This window comes from Pezoporus wallicus, unplaced genomic scaffold (assembly GCF_028554395.1).
Source record: "Pezoporus wallicus isolate ANWC-B61680 ecotype Strahan unplaced genomic scaffold, APGP_CSIRO_Pwel_v1 contig_8188, whole genome shotgun sequence".
Classification (NCBI taxonomy): domain Eukaryota; kingdom Metazoa; phylum Chordata; class Aves; order Psittaciformes; family Psittacidae; genus Pezoporus; species Pezoporus wallicus.
The window spans coordinates 4042546-4057600 of record NW_026640104.1 but is presented as its reverse complement, the minus strand read 5'-3'; the positions used below and the strand labels follow the sequence as shown (position 1 = coordinate 4057600).

Sequence of the window (15055 nt, the reverse complement as noted above, 5' to 3'; positions counted from 1 at the left end):
TCAGTGAGATGTTCTAACACTTTTGTAACTTAACCTGCATATTTAATCTGACTTCCTAGGAAAAAGAGACTGCCATGATTTCACTACATGTGTTGAGTATGCAAAAAAACAGTTCTGCAAGTTGTTAATTTTCAGTTTCCATTTTCTACCATATTAAGATTGTCAAAAGCAGGATCTTAATATTAGTTCACCTATTTAGTGGTCTAAAGTTCAAGGTGATTCAGCATAGAGAATTCTTCATACCAACAGCAGAGCAAGAAACGCAGCAACTCAGATCAAGTTGTGTCTGCTTGCTGACAGGCAGTGTTTGAACAATGCTTAATGAAGGGCTGCAACAGATGCACAGAAAACCCTTCTGTACGTTGCAGGACAGTTTTAAAAGATATTTTTAAGCACTAAGATATCTTTAAAACCATCATTTTAGATGCTGAAATACAAGATGAAGCTCTTGAGAGCCTCACCCCGAGTAATTTTCTGTAGTTTTAAAAAGGAGCCATTCACCTTCCATCGGTTTAGTCCTACTGCCATCTGCTGCCACAAATACATCAGTGCCATGCTGTCTGCAGAGTGATTTTTCTTCCCTTTTATTCCAATATTGCTATTCAAAATCATCTAAAGACAAGCACAAACTCATTTGTCCACAGAAGCTTAATGGTAACTCAGCGTACTGACACTTTTATACCTTCATTGCTAGAGCATCAAGCCTGCAGACCCTGGCTTCATACACAGCTTATCCCAAATAAAGGGCCATTCCCATGAGTAAGTCTTAGCAGGCTCAGGTCCAAACCCCAAAGTTCCTTGGTTTTTTTGTTGTTGCTGGGTTTGGGGGCTTTGTGTTGTTTGGGGAGATGTTGGGGGGGGAGTTTGATTGTTGGTTTTGGTTTTAACACTGGCAGTATTGCTTGTTTCCTATAGATAATTAGGAAAGGGTGAAGATTAAGAACAGGCCAGACTACTAAACCTGAATTACTCCCACCTCATTCTTATGTGATCACACAAAGAGGCTGAAACCTTTAAACAAAATAGAAAAGATTAAACAAAATTTAAAACTGCTGCATAAACCAGTTTAAACAAAAAGGTATGAAAATCAATTACTCAAATCTAGCTCCCGCCTACTGTTTCAATGAAGTCTAGCACCTCTTGAGCTAAGCTAACTCAGGAGTTCCTCTTGGGACCACTGGAATGCTTTCTGCCATCACCTCTGGTGGTGCCATACTTCAGAAAGCTAACTGCCATCCAGTGTTACAGGTTCCTATCAGAGCACAGGCAAACCACTAACCCCTCTTCAAGTATTTCAACTGACTAAGAATACAGCAGCTGTAACAACAAAAAGGCTTTCTGCCTGTTGCTCAGCCATACACTCTTTTTGGCAAAACATAAGAAGCAGTGAGCTGAAAACAATATAATTTGTCACAAGGAGTTTTAAAAACAATGCAAAGCAGAATGTAATTGCAGAAACTGAACAAGATGGTAAAATTCTGAATTCTTGCTGCTCCAGTGGAAAGACAGTGCTGGTGTCGAAACAACTCCAGCCAGATATAACAAAGGCACAGGGCTTAAGCCAGCTGCACTAAGAGAGCAGAGAGTAAAATGCAGGACATTGATTTTGTTACAGTGATTTCTTTGCATGAAACTAACTGTTAAAGTCTTTTTATAGCTTCTTGGATATTTTTCAATAGGCACATTACTTACTGCTCAGCATAAGCCCAATTCAATTTGATGACTACCACAATATCATACTAATGTGAAACTGATAGGCTCTTTCATACATTCCACCTCTTGTTTGAAGATAAACAAAGCAAAAAAAAAAAAAAACCCTGAGGTATCTCTCGTTCTCAAACACACACATAGGGCAATTTATAGGCTGTATGTTGCTAACCTCATGTTATCAAGTATGATAATCAGTAAAAGATTAACAGGCTCAGAGAGCTGGGCTTGTTCAGCCTGAAGAAGGTTTAAGGGAGACCTTAGAGCAGCTCTGGCGCCTAAAGGGGCTATAAGAAACCTGTAGAGGGGCTTTGGACAAAGGCCTGTAGGGACAGGCCAAGGGGAATGGCTTTAACCTGCCAGAGGGGAGACCGAGATGAGCTCTTAGGCAGAAGCTCTTCCCTGTGAGGGTGCTGAGGCACTGGCACAAAGTGCCCAGAGAAGCTGTGGCTGCTCTATCCCTGGCAGTGTTCAAGGCCAGGTTGGATGGGGCTTGGAGCCACCTGCTCTAGCAGAAGGTGTCTCTGCCCATGGCAGGGAGCTGGAACTGAATGACCTTTACAGTCCTAAACCATTTTAGGATTTCATGAGCTTACAGTAACACCACCACTTTCTGTATTTGCAGACACTTGTAAAAGCATTTTTCTTTAGCAGACAAGGAAGGATTCATACACTCTACAAGAAGTTAGACATTTATGTCAATTGCCTGTATTTTCACAAAACGCAGGGGAAAAGAGGAAGTTGCATCACATTAGCTACCCTCTGATCATGCTTGCCTTCAACACTCGCATCAGAAGGGATGAAACTGGTTAGTTTCACTACTGGCCAGTGAAAGACAAGTGTGTCTTACTCACTGTTTGCTAAACATTGACCCACCCAAATATAACAGGACTATAAAAATGCTTATTTTACACTATTTGTTTTAATGCAGATGGACAGCTGACAACATACACAAATGAGGTACATTTTCAAGCACAGCTGCCATAACTGAAATGATGTTATCCATGTCAACTGGACAGTGAAATACTTTGAACTAAATAGTAAATAATTGGTCTGTTATGCTTTCAGGGTGCTCTGCTATAACCACCCACTTGATTGTCCAAAGAGACACACTTCCTATACAATGTATTAAGAGCATAATACTGCAATATGCAAAGATTATACCATTTTTTACCGTTTTAATAGAACTTCTTGATCTTTCTTCCCAAACATTAGTGCTCAGCTCCATTGTGCAATGAACGTTTGCTTCTCTTTCATAGGATCCAAACATAAATAACCTGAAATAGAAAAGCCTATAGTAAGAACTGTAATACTGTTAATGCTCTAGATATATTAACTCACCATTCTTCATTTATACACTCTATTATTATCAAGATGTACACATACAGCAGTCCACACTGAAAAGATGCAGCAGGCACAGTCTTGTGCCAAAGGAAAGACTCTGCCACCCTCTAGTGGAAGAACTCTATAAACAGCAAAGATAATTAACATATTTTAGCTATTTTTTTGTTTGTTGGGTTTGGGTTTTTTTTGGTTCTCTTTTTTTGCTATTGTGTTTTTATTTAAGAAAAAAAAAAAAAAGAAAAAGGAGTGTCCAACTGGCAGGCTGGTATTTTTCCACAAAAGTGTAGATTCTGAGGGTTTGGGGAGGTTAAGCAAAAATAGCCACAAGTTTTCCATCCTAATTCTAAAATTCACAATATATTGCAGATCTTCTTTGTTCAAAAGAGTGTTACTGTAAAGTCACCATTTACCACCGCTTATGTTCCTGTTTCACTAAACTGGGATCCTCTCACACCTGTAATATTCTGTGACATAAATGAGTGGTTGGTCTTTCATTCACAATACCCTATTCCAGAAGGCTATAAAGGCTTTCAGGTTGACACCAGTACTATAAAAGAAAACAAGCAATAACCTTTAGCCTACAGAGCAGCAATAAATTTGTACATAGTAGCTGGAAGCAGATAAATATTTTGGAATAGAAACTTCAATCTTACTACTTCAAAAGACCTGCAAGATTTTAATTCCCCCCCAAACTTTCTATACGCTTATGATAAGAGCGGTTTCTAAGCTTTCATCCAAAGTAACTTACCTGCAATTGTGATGTGTTACACAACTCTTCAGATAATAGACAAAAGCTGTCAGAAAAACAAGTCAATTTTCTGTTTATTCTGATGCTGTTAAACAGTGTTTCTAGGTTAAATATTCATGATTAAAAAGTGCATCATCTTCCACATGTGGAGATACACAGTAAATATGCTACAAAAATGTAGTAAAACTATTAAAACCAACTTTCACCAACAATGAGAATTGGTAAAACTAAGCCGGTCCTAAAGGCAAACACCTCTCTGGCTATGACAGCTCACCAGCCTGCACTGCAGCAAGGGCAGCTGAATAAATATTTCTTTTCTATGTTTCTCTATGAAGAATGTGTTTAACTCATTTTCAGCTGATTACACAAATTCATGTGGGAGATGATGGTACCCAGCATACCTGCTTTACCAAGTGTCAACTGGTTTCGGCTCAGAGGTAGTGGCAGTACCCTATAACCCCATTCTAAGAGGGACAGATGCCATGATCTTGGAAAACACCATAAAAATCCGATTTCCAGCTTGACTTTCAGCATTCATTTCTCTGTTTCTCTACTGACATGGATATGATTACTGTAAGCAGAAATTCAGCCCCAGAACCAACTGATCAGGTACTTTGTCTGAACAAGACTAAGTTTGTTGAAGGTTACTGGAACGGATGAACTCAAACTTCCTTTACTTATTTTTAAGCCACCAGGAACCCTCTGTGGCATTTCTGTTCTGCTTTCAGTAGCTTCTTTTGGGTATCACAAGTTTTCCTCAGTGTCTCATTGGGTCAGTTCATTAAAGCTTTTCCACAGCTCATCACTGCTTGCATATGTTCCTTCTTCACCTAGACACAAGCTCATGGAATTTTCCAGGGGTGCTTATTGCCCCTCTAAAATACCAGCACAGTAGCTATTTAGCTGTACTGTACTGGTGGCAACTAAGAAAACAAGGCCAGGAGGTAGCTCAGAACAGGCATCACAGAACAGTTAGGGTTGGAAAGGACCTTAAGATCATCTAGATCCAACCCTCCTGCCCATAAGTTTCAGCTAGAACTGTAAGATAGTAGTCACAAGGAAAAAAAAAGAACTGAGATTTCACCTCATTTTAGGTTACCGATACCCAAGTTGAAGAAACATCATTAAGACAGCAAAATTACATACTTAAAGAGCTCTGCATGCTGGAGTTTGGAATTCAGTTTCCAGTTCCAGAAAGACAAAGGGGAAATTTTAACTGCTCCTACGCTAAAGGAAATTTTTGTCTTAATCATACCTGTTCTGTATTCTGTAACACAGCTGCAGATAAAGACTGACACTGTATCACAACACACCCAAAACACCCATCTGTTAAGATATATATATCCTACAGATAGAAAGTTTGCAAATCAGTACGAAATGGCATATGAAAGACATCCTGAAACAAAGTTTATAACCCCAGCTATAATTAAATTGCTAAAGAAATGTGATTAAATTACTACCCAAGTAGTTGAAATATGCATACAGAAAGTGAATTTCTATTCCTTCCCCAATTGTAAATCAGATGGCTCCCTGCAGCAAGCAAGCAAGCAAGCATGAGGCAAAGTGATTCAATAGAGTAGCTATGGACATGAACACAGTTAACACAGTTGTTCATAGCTGTCCTGGTTTTCAATGTGAAAGCTACAAGAACTCCAAGCCATGAAGAGTTTGTCCTCTGATACAGAACACAAGTGAATGGAGGCTGTGGTCACCTCAGCTCAAGAGCTGAGGCAAGCCAAGAACTTCAAGTCCTTATAGCCATGTCATGCATTTTTCTTTCTGGAAAGCTATCAACTTTCCCATTTTTTCTAAGATGATGCTAAAGTACAGAACTGCAAATCTAAAAAGAATCTGGTATGGGCAAAGTACACACAAACCTTTAGAAGCATGTTATTACCAGGTATGTAGAAGAAAGCCTTTCCTGATTTTTTAATTTCAACTGTGGCCTTTCAATTTGTAAGTATTTTAACATAATATTTCCCAAATTTTAAAACTCAAAACCAAATTCAATATTCACATACTTAAAGGTGCCACTGCTGCACACTGAAGTCCAATGAAAACAAAAGGAAACAAACCCATAAAACTCCAAACTTGACAATTCGGCCCCAGGTATGCTCTGTGGTATTTTAGTAAACTATCTAGGGAAAATCTCCTTGTCTGCAACCACTATCTATTAAAACAAACACCGACTTACAAAGCCTACTTGATGGCACAGTTTTGGAAGTGTTCTTGAATAATATAATTGGAACTTATAGGCTTTAAGACTTTCTTCACAGTGTACCTTTAAAATTTAACAGCATGTCACTTTGTTTTTCCCTTTGCCTTAAAACCTTAAGGTAACAACAGATAACTGTTTTAGCAAGGACTCAGTTCTGTGAGGGCACTGCATTCGTACAAGAAAACTTACATTTTCAGTAAGTTGGACAAAAATTTTCAAAACATTCCTTATTATTTACACCAAAGTTCCCATCCTTTGAGTCATTTAATTTTAAAGATGTGCAAGACTCAGTTTTTCTGTCAATAGCATGACAGCAAGGAAATTAATATGGTCAAGCCTGCAACTGAAAAACAAACAAACGCAAGAAGTGCATATATTTGGTCATGTGAATATAGGGAAATTAAAACTAGACATTTATAACATACAAGTAGTTTACTAAATGTTTTATCGCTATAGATTTACCACTGTATTTCAGACCTAAGCAAGAGAAGTAGCAGAACTCTTACCAGAGTAGATGGAATACAAACACTGTTATCCAGAAATTAAGATTTTGTGAAGGACTGTTGTGTGAAAGCCTGAAAATCTTGAGTTTAGAATTGCATGTAGCAAGGAAAAACAGTGTTTCCTTAGAAGCTCACTGACCTCAGGAGAGGCAGAAGATGAATAAAAGAGACCATCCAGATCAGAAGAGTAATACTCAACTTCAGAAAGATTAAAAATTACTTATGTCTTCCTAAAAACTCAACAAAATGCAAGATTACCGTGTTCCTAAAGGAACTTCGTTCATCGTAATACTAAGAATCACATCCCCCTGATAAGAGACCCTTGCCTACATAGACCCTTACTCACAGAACATGTGTATATATATTATATACTGTGCCATTAAACAGAGACAAGAGAATGTAAAAGAACACGCTGAATTTTCACTGCGTGAAACATATAGAAGTGGGTAGCTGACAGAGGGTGTGCTAGCTTTGTGGAAATATCCTCTTGCGCTCATCTTTGTGCAAATATGAATTTAACATTATCTCAAAACTCTGTTTGTGAGGCTGGCTTATCGCACACCAGGTGAATGAGCCCAAATTTGGGACAACATCAATGGTCAAGAATCCTGCTCCAAATTCTGTACAGAAGCCAGGGAACAGCTACTGTGCTGACAGGATGCAAACCTTCTGGGGCACTGAGCAAAACTGAAACACACAGAAATTAAAGTGATCTTTCATTCTGGAATGAAAATGATCGCCAAGAAAAATTTTCGGGTCTCGGTGGCAGACATGAGTGAAAAAGCTTTGTGTTTCAGCATGCATTGCTGTACTGTAAAAGAGCCATTGAGAACAACCTTCACACCCGCTCACACACGGTAGTGATAAAAAGGGGAAATTTTGTCACTGTTACTATCCTACATATTATACATTCTCATTGCTACTTTCATATATATTGTTACATTTCTTCTTCTACTAAGAAAATTCTATGTGTTTTTCAGCTTCTGTCTCATCAGTATCTTCAGGTGCAAAGTAAGCAAGAGTACTTATTCACAGGGGGACTCTTTGGACATTTGTACTTGTTTAGTTCAAAAAAGGATGGGACACCTGCAAGGTCTGGGGAATTACTATGGTGTCAAGAGTCAGACATCAAGAGTAAGACGTGTCTGTTAAGACATCATTTTCAAGTGTCCGTCAAGAAATTCCAAGGCACATAAACCAGTCAGATTAAGTCAGACCTGAAGCTGAAAAGACCTGACAAGCCAGCAACTGCCTCCTCTCTCCAGCCATCTGATAAGCATCTGTGACAGCTGAAAATAGTGAGATGATGATGTCAAACTCAGCAATCTGGCTTCTAAACACAATGGAAAGAAACACAACACTAGTGATATGTCTGTGATGTTACACAGTGTTTCCGATTCAGGAAAGACATACTATTTAAAAGATTACTTTCCAAACTAGTAACAACTGCACACAACTTGAGAGTTATTTTGGGCCCTCTTGTAATAAAAATTAATGCAATACTGGACTCAAATTGGAGGCTGCCTGTAAAGAGACATCATGAGTTCCCTGACTGAGTATGGTAAAGAGAAAGTGCTCCTAGCAGCCAAGGAGTGCACAGAGTCATTTAGTATTCCTCTATCACCGACAGAAAACACCACAAAGCTAGGAAGACAGGTAAGCAGCAATTTTAATGCCAAAAATAATCACTGCTGTGGCCCATACCATCCCTAGAAGCAGAAGAATATCTTCTGGTAATCCACAGCACTGATAAACCACATTAATACAGCAAATACAGTTCAAAGAGCTGTACAAGGCTACAGGGGAAAAAGAGTGCAAAGAGGAGCTCACATGGTAATACAGGCAATAAAAAGAACAGGTTAAAAGTCTTGCTGCAAACCAGAGCTTAGTTCATAAAGAGCAGGACAGCATATGACTAGATCAAAGCCTAAGCACTACTTGGATAAGATCTAACATAAACCAAGAACTAAGAGGTTTGACAAAAAAAAAACACCAAACAAACCAAGAGCCCAAACACCTTTTCTCCAGCTTTAAAGAGAATTAATTTTCTCTTCAGCAAATGAAGTAGATTTCTTCCCATTATTTTGTTCAAGACAAGGACAAACAATGCCTTATAAAAGTTACTTGGATTAATCTAAGTAAGACCGACTGAAACAATTATTCCCCTTTGCTTACAACACAATACAATAGGATAATTATGATATTTATACTGTCCTGGAAAGAGATTCATAATTTGGTGCGCCAAAGTAACACACAAAAACAAATGTCAGGAGGCAAGATTAGTTTGTAAGCAGACAAAAGTCAGAAGAAAGGCAAGTTCATGCTCCCACACAGAACACAGAAATGCCTCAGAAACTTACTGCAACTTCCGTTTGTTCATTTTTACTTAAAAAATACATTTCTGGGTTAGAGTACAAACATGACACCAAAGCTGCTACTCTATGAATCAAAACAGGCCTAAGCTACAATTACTACAACCTTAAGAAACATGGGTAGTTGCTGAGACAAGAATGAGCAAGAGACCGCAAAACATACCTTGTACATTCAATTAAGGTGACTCTTAGACGACCTTCTGTCAACAGAAGCTCCTGTATACAGAGGTCGCGATCTTCACATTCATCAGGTGGCAATACATGAACTGGAAAAAATGGCTTGAACCTGAAAAATAAAGAAGATTCTTAACACAAATGCTATAAGTGACACTAACACACAGGAATCAGGTTAACAGGTTTCCTTTTAATCTCTAACACCCCTGAAGAGAAATGCTACCATTCCTACATATTCATTGGTCCAAAAGAACAAGTAGAAGCTACTAAATAAAGCTTTCTGAATGCAGATGACTGCAGTATACAAAAACAAAGGTTGCCTCACAGGAATAGATTATCCGAGTTACGTTTACTGGTACAGATACTTTTACGAAAGCGGGAAGCTGATCAAATCAGAATGCGTTCATGATTACAAACGTGATTTAACACAAGAGCCTTTTTGCAGTAAATATCTTACCAGATCTTACAGTTTTATCTGCATAAAACATAACAGTATCAAAAGGCAGAAATACACTGTGACCCTGAAGCATGAATTTTTATGCTAGTGCTGTACTTAGAGGGCTGGTGCGTCCTAATAAACACCACACTTCAGCTATAGAGAATGAAACTGCTCTCATTTTGTGAGAAACATTTGGTTGCTCTTTTCAGCCAATCTTCTTGAATTCAAATAAAGATGCAGGTATTCTAACTATTTGTCCTCTAGCTTTCTTTCCCCCCATCACAACACATGATTCACACAAAAAGCAGTTCAAGATACCAAATGTTTTACACACTTTTCACTTGCCACATAATTCTCTTTGGTTAAAATATACCAAGTTATAAATACCGGTTTCATTTTTAAGTGATAGTGTCGGACACAGCCAAGATCTGAGGGAAGGAAGAAGGGGGAGATGCTGCATGGCTGCTGGCCCATCACACGGCTGACACACATATGCAATCCTAACAGCAAGGGCCACAACCCTGCAAACAGCAAGATACCACAGAAGTTGCACTAGCATTATATAAACTATTTGAATTTGGTATCGTTCTTTCTATTCTTATTTATTGCTGTCATGTCCTAACACTGCCCCATGCCTCGGTTTCCCTCCTGTCACTGGCGCTGCCTCCCAGTGATGATTTCTGTTGAGAAGACAGAAATAGCAGGACAGGAGCACCACTGCCTGCAGGATGTATCTGCCATTTCATGAGAAAGAAGCCTTTCATAAGTACTCTTTGCTCAACCATCAGAGGCATCTGCTTGTCACATTCGGAGATCACAATATGTTCAGGAAACAGTCACATGGATCTGAACTGAGGAGTTTCAGAAATTCAAACAAATAATTAAGCACCCTTTAACTGTCGGCACACTCTTTGGGAGGGAGCTTGACGCTGATTCGGGACACTTCATTTCTGTATGAGCATCAGCCTCATACAGAGCCATGAGAAAGACATTTCTTTTGTTCTTCTTGTGAATAAATACAACTCAACACTCCAGCTATTTCCCTGAAATCCAATTCAACTTCTAACTTTAATTTGGTTCCAAGTTTCTCCCTCATTAACTCTTTCAGGAAGGAAACCATTTTGAAATCAGTCAAGTAAAAATAATTCCATTTTAAATAGTTTATTCTATTATTTTTAAGTCTGCATATGAAAAATAGGAAGCTATTGGTTTAGGCTTATGAGTATACTATAAGAACCGACTCAAAATATGCCTTGAGCATGTACTATCATCTGCTCTGGTATTTTACTCAATCTTCCTTACTATTAAATAAATAGTAAGCATCACAAGCGTAGGGAAAATACCACCAAGGTAAGCATGCTATCTTCACTCTGCAAGACTTGCTGCCACTTCAGGGCCTGACCACCTCCTTGGTCACATCACAGCATACACCGCCTCACACTTTTCATTTTAAGCATAGGCAAGGAGAGCCTGTTCTTTTAGGAATGCTTTTTGTCTCCCCAAAATACACATTTAGCTCAGATTCTGTAAGGCAAAAAAAAAAAGGGAAGATTTAGGCAAGCACACTGGAAAATAATGCCAAGTCTTGAGTAAATAAATTACTTGTAGGTTTGGGTTTTTTTTCCAGCACAAATAAACTGCTTTTCAATTAGTAGCAGCAACTGCCTGTATACCTTCTCCCAAAATAGTAACAAATGGGGACCTCACACTTAGGAGCACCATCAGAAGCCTCAGTGAGCTACTGAGGCAAGAGGATCCAACAGGTTTCCAGCACCTTGCTGAATTTCTGCAAATGCCTAGCTTAAAGTGTCAGCACTGATAAAGTCTTTCCCTTATATATACACCACAGGAAAGCCTGCAGGCCACTTAACACCCACAAACACAGCCAAATCTATTTTCAGTATTAAAAATAAGGACAAAAGAAAAAGAGCAAAATAACAGACTAAAATATATTGCATTCCAGTAAGGACACAGGCATTTCTACCTATATATTCAAACAAAAAACATCACCTAAGTAACCTTAGAGCAAAGTGCTCAGTGCAGCACACGCTGCAATCTTTTGCTGCAGCATGGAAAGATGAAATAATCTCCCAAGAAAAATGACTTGTTCTGAGGATTAAGATATAAAGTTTACTGTAATTTTGATTTCTTTTCAAAATGAGGCGAATTACAGAGGAAAAAATTCCGGCACACTAGTGCAGTTATATGCAAAATACTTAATAGTGTCTGCTTAATAGTTAATAGTGTCTGCTGGACTTGGTGCACCACTAGTTAGTTGCTTTTTCTACAAATACGGGATTAAAAAGCAGTCACATCATTTTTCATTTACAAGTGCTTATTTTCACATTCTTTTACCACTGCAACTAATTTGCAAACTCCTTCGCAAAAAACCCTGCAAGTTACCTATTTGCATTGGCATTAGCAATGTACAAAGTGTTAATACCCCACATTAAATGCTTTTTACTATTTAAATGCTGTGTTGTAAAGTTCGAAGGCTTCAGAGCAGCACTTATCTATTTAAGGCAATTTACTGAGAGCTTCTACACTTCTAAAATTAACTATCAGACAAATTACTATTTCAAGTAGATTTCAATTACATGGTAGGTAAGTGAACTGCTGACAGAAGATATGCAAGTACAAGATATCTTAAGTTTATTTGGAAAGAGTTTCCTGCTGGGAACTGGTGAATTAACACAGACCCAGCTGGTAAGAGGCCAGATTCCATTCCTTTGAGTTCTAAAACCACAACGTGCAATTCACGCACACACTTGTGTCAGGTTCTCCCATTGGGGAGGTCTCCCCACGTAGGGAAAGCATCTGACATCCCCTACCTTTTGAAAACACATCCCCAATAACAAAAGGCACTCCGGCGAGTGTGCTCTTACAGGGCCATCCGTGCTGCAGTTTTGTTCAGTGTAGCAGGAACACAGCAGAACAGCAGTGGGTGTTTTCTCTGTGGAGAAACCAGACTCTCCACCTCTGCAATGTCTAATTTTCCTGCTTGAAAACAATCATGTTGCCAGACAAGTGCAATTATGAATTTATTTCAGAAAGCATTTGCTGTAGGGACAACAAAACACACTTTTATATGAAAGCTAAGCTGTATTTCATCTAATTAAAGTAGACTTTTAGCTGATAGTGCCAATAACACAATTCAGTGAATGAGACACGAGATACAAACTCCATTCCCAAACCCTGCAGATTAAAGTACCTTTGGTGATTCAGTATCTTTTTATTTCAGACTTTCCTAAGTAAGGAGAAATAAGTTTCCTATCATCCTGGGATCCTTATTATAATGTAGGACTTGCTGTATTAAATACCTTGTGTAAATAACCTTGTTGTAACTTTCATAATAGCTTTAACAGTGCAGTCTGCTACCCTCTAATGCTTAATCTATCTCTGAAGAGCAAAAAATCCACCAGTAAATGCTTTAGAGAAATTCATCACATTGACAAAGACTCTGTATCCTACTAGCAAGTCTCTACATAAAAGTCTATACAGAAACTTTGACAGCAAACTAAACTCCTCAGTTAATCTGAGCTGCTCCCTGCCCTCCCCACAGCAGTCATCCAAGGATCTGGTTAGGTCTGGTATGTTGCTCCCGTAAATTCAAGGCTTTCACTTTGCAAACTCTGAACAAGAAAAAAAAAAGTTTTCTATTTGGCTGTCTAGATCTTTAAGCACTCAGCCAGTATTCCCAGCTCCTTTTCCTGACTTCAACCGTTAACCAAAAAAGTTAGCGGACCTCCATCAGAGGGGAATAAACCCTTAACAAATGGTTTGCAATTGGTCCACTTGCTGCTGCAGCCAGAGAAAAAAGTTTTAAGCCATGACAATGGAGGGGGGAAATCTTGGAGTTGCTCCCGACAGTAAAACAGACAATAAAATGTTACTAAAGGTACTCCTAAGAAATACAGTACCTTTCTATACGCTGCTGAGCTACTACAAGTTTCTTCAAGGCAGATTTTCATTGCACCTATATTTGACCCCTTTCAAGTGGGGTCTAATGCTGCCATCTCCTTATTCAGCAAGGTCAAAAGGCAAAATTCACGCTCATGTCACAAATCCTTGACCTACAAACAGGATTACACCAACTCAATCTGTATATCCAAAAGCCTCTTTTTCAATTCCAAACCTGTGATACTGAACTACCAGAAATAAGGTAGATTTTATGGGGGAAGAGATTTTACTGCCTTTAAACCATATTTGTTACGCCTTTGTAAGCTTTTCATCATCTCCAGAGGAACAGAATAGGCACATCATTGCTATTCGAGCAAACAGACCCCTTATAACCCTGCCCCAAAACTGTGCTTGGATAGGACATACTATTAAAATAAAAAAAGTCCTTAAAAGTGCCTTCTCTGAGATGCTTATAGTGTGGTTTCAATTTGCTTTCAAATTATCAGTCTCCCTCCACAAATTTATCATATTATTTGTCCAGAAGTCTGAAATTCAAACAGCACACTATTAAGAAAATGTTATTTAAAAGCCACCATTTTAACTTAGAGGAATATCCATCAATCAAACCTCAAGTGAAGTTTCAGTGAGTGCAAAAAAAAAAACACTCCTATAGAAATAGTATCTAAAAGAAGCTGTCGGGTAGCCAGTATGTTTCTCAAAGAAAACCACAAGACACAAACAGCGAAAAGTAATTCCACATAAGGAATTAGGTTAGATGACTATACTGAAAGATAATTAAGATAAAGTTACTCAATTAATGTACAGGATTAAAAAGTTATACTCTAAAATAGCATAATACTGAGCTCTTCCCACATACCAAGCACAGCAAAAAGTGTTTCCAGACACACAGCACACAGTCAGAATGTCTCCTTCACACGAAAGACTTCTACGCTCCGTTTGTTCCATATTTCACAGAGTCACTTTAGTGGCTCATTTGCTCCCATCTCATCACCACCTCACTTTGGATGTCTACATCAAAACTGCATCTGAAAAAACAACCCCCAAACAAATCCAGTTTGTTCCTTTCATTTGGGGTGCTTTCAGCCCCTGAATAACGCTATTGTTCCTTCCAGTTGCCAGGTCTGTGGGAGAAGAGCTCACCTACTTGGAACAAGACTGTAATTCAATGGTTTAGTTTTAGAAACGTCTGACCTCTAATACCATTAATTTGTAGTCACTATTCTGTGATAATTCTGTTGTGGTCCTTTAGCCAACTCCTAACAGAGAAGAGGACAGAAGTCTTTTATACCTTAGTCTAATTACCCTACAACCTAAATTAACTGCTCCCACTAGTACCTACTAAACTACAGTATTTTTAGTTGCATGAGGAAATCTATTAAGAACTGAGACAAAAATGTCAATGTATCTGGCCAAAGATAACCATGCACTTACGTGTTTCTGTTCATTGTGTCAGTTAAGAATATCCAGAAGCACAAATTGTTAAGGACAGAATCAAACTTCAAAAGCTCTCCCTACTCTACCTCCTGCTTGCAGAAGCAGAAGGTTACAGCTTGATCTGTAAATGCAGTAGGAGGCTCGGATTTTGCAGAGCTTTTGCTAAGAAGCAAGAACATTTTCCAATAACAAATT

The 15055-nt window shown here is 38.6% G+C and overlaps 1 protein-coding gene across 1 annotated transcript in view; it reads right to left on the bottom strand.

The window, feature by feature from the left end:
- The window catches only part of PDZD8 (PDZ domain containing 8), a 62579-nt gene that overhangs the window by 33855 nt on the left and 13669 nt on the right, over positions 1 to 15055 (bottom strand). The window contains exons 2-3 of the mRNA XM_057417390.1: positions 9056 to 9178; positions 2882 to 2984 (exon numbers count right to left, since the gene is read on the bottom strand). Coding sequence (XP_057273373.1) covers positions 2882 to 2984; positions 9056 to 9178 — 226 coding nt within the window. The remainder of the gene's footprint in view (positions 1 to 2881; positions 2985 to 9055; positions 9179 to 15055) is intronic.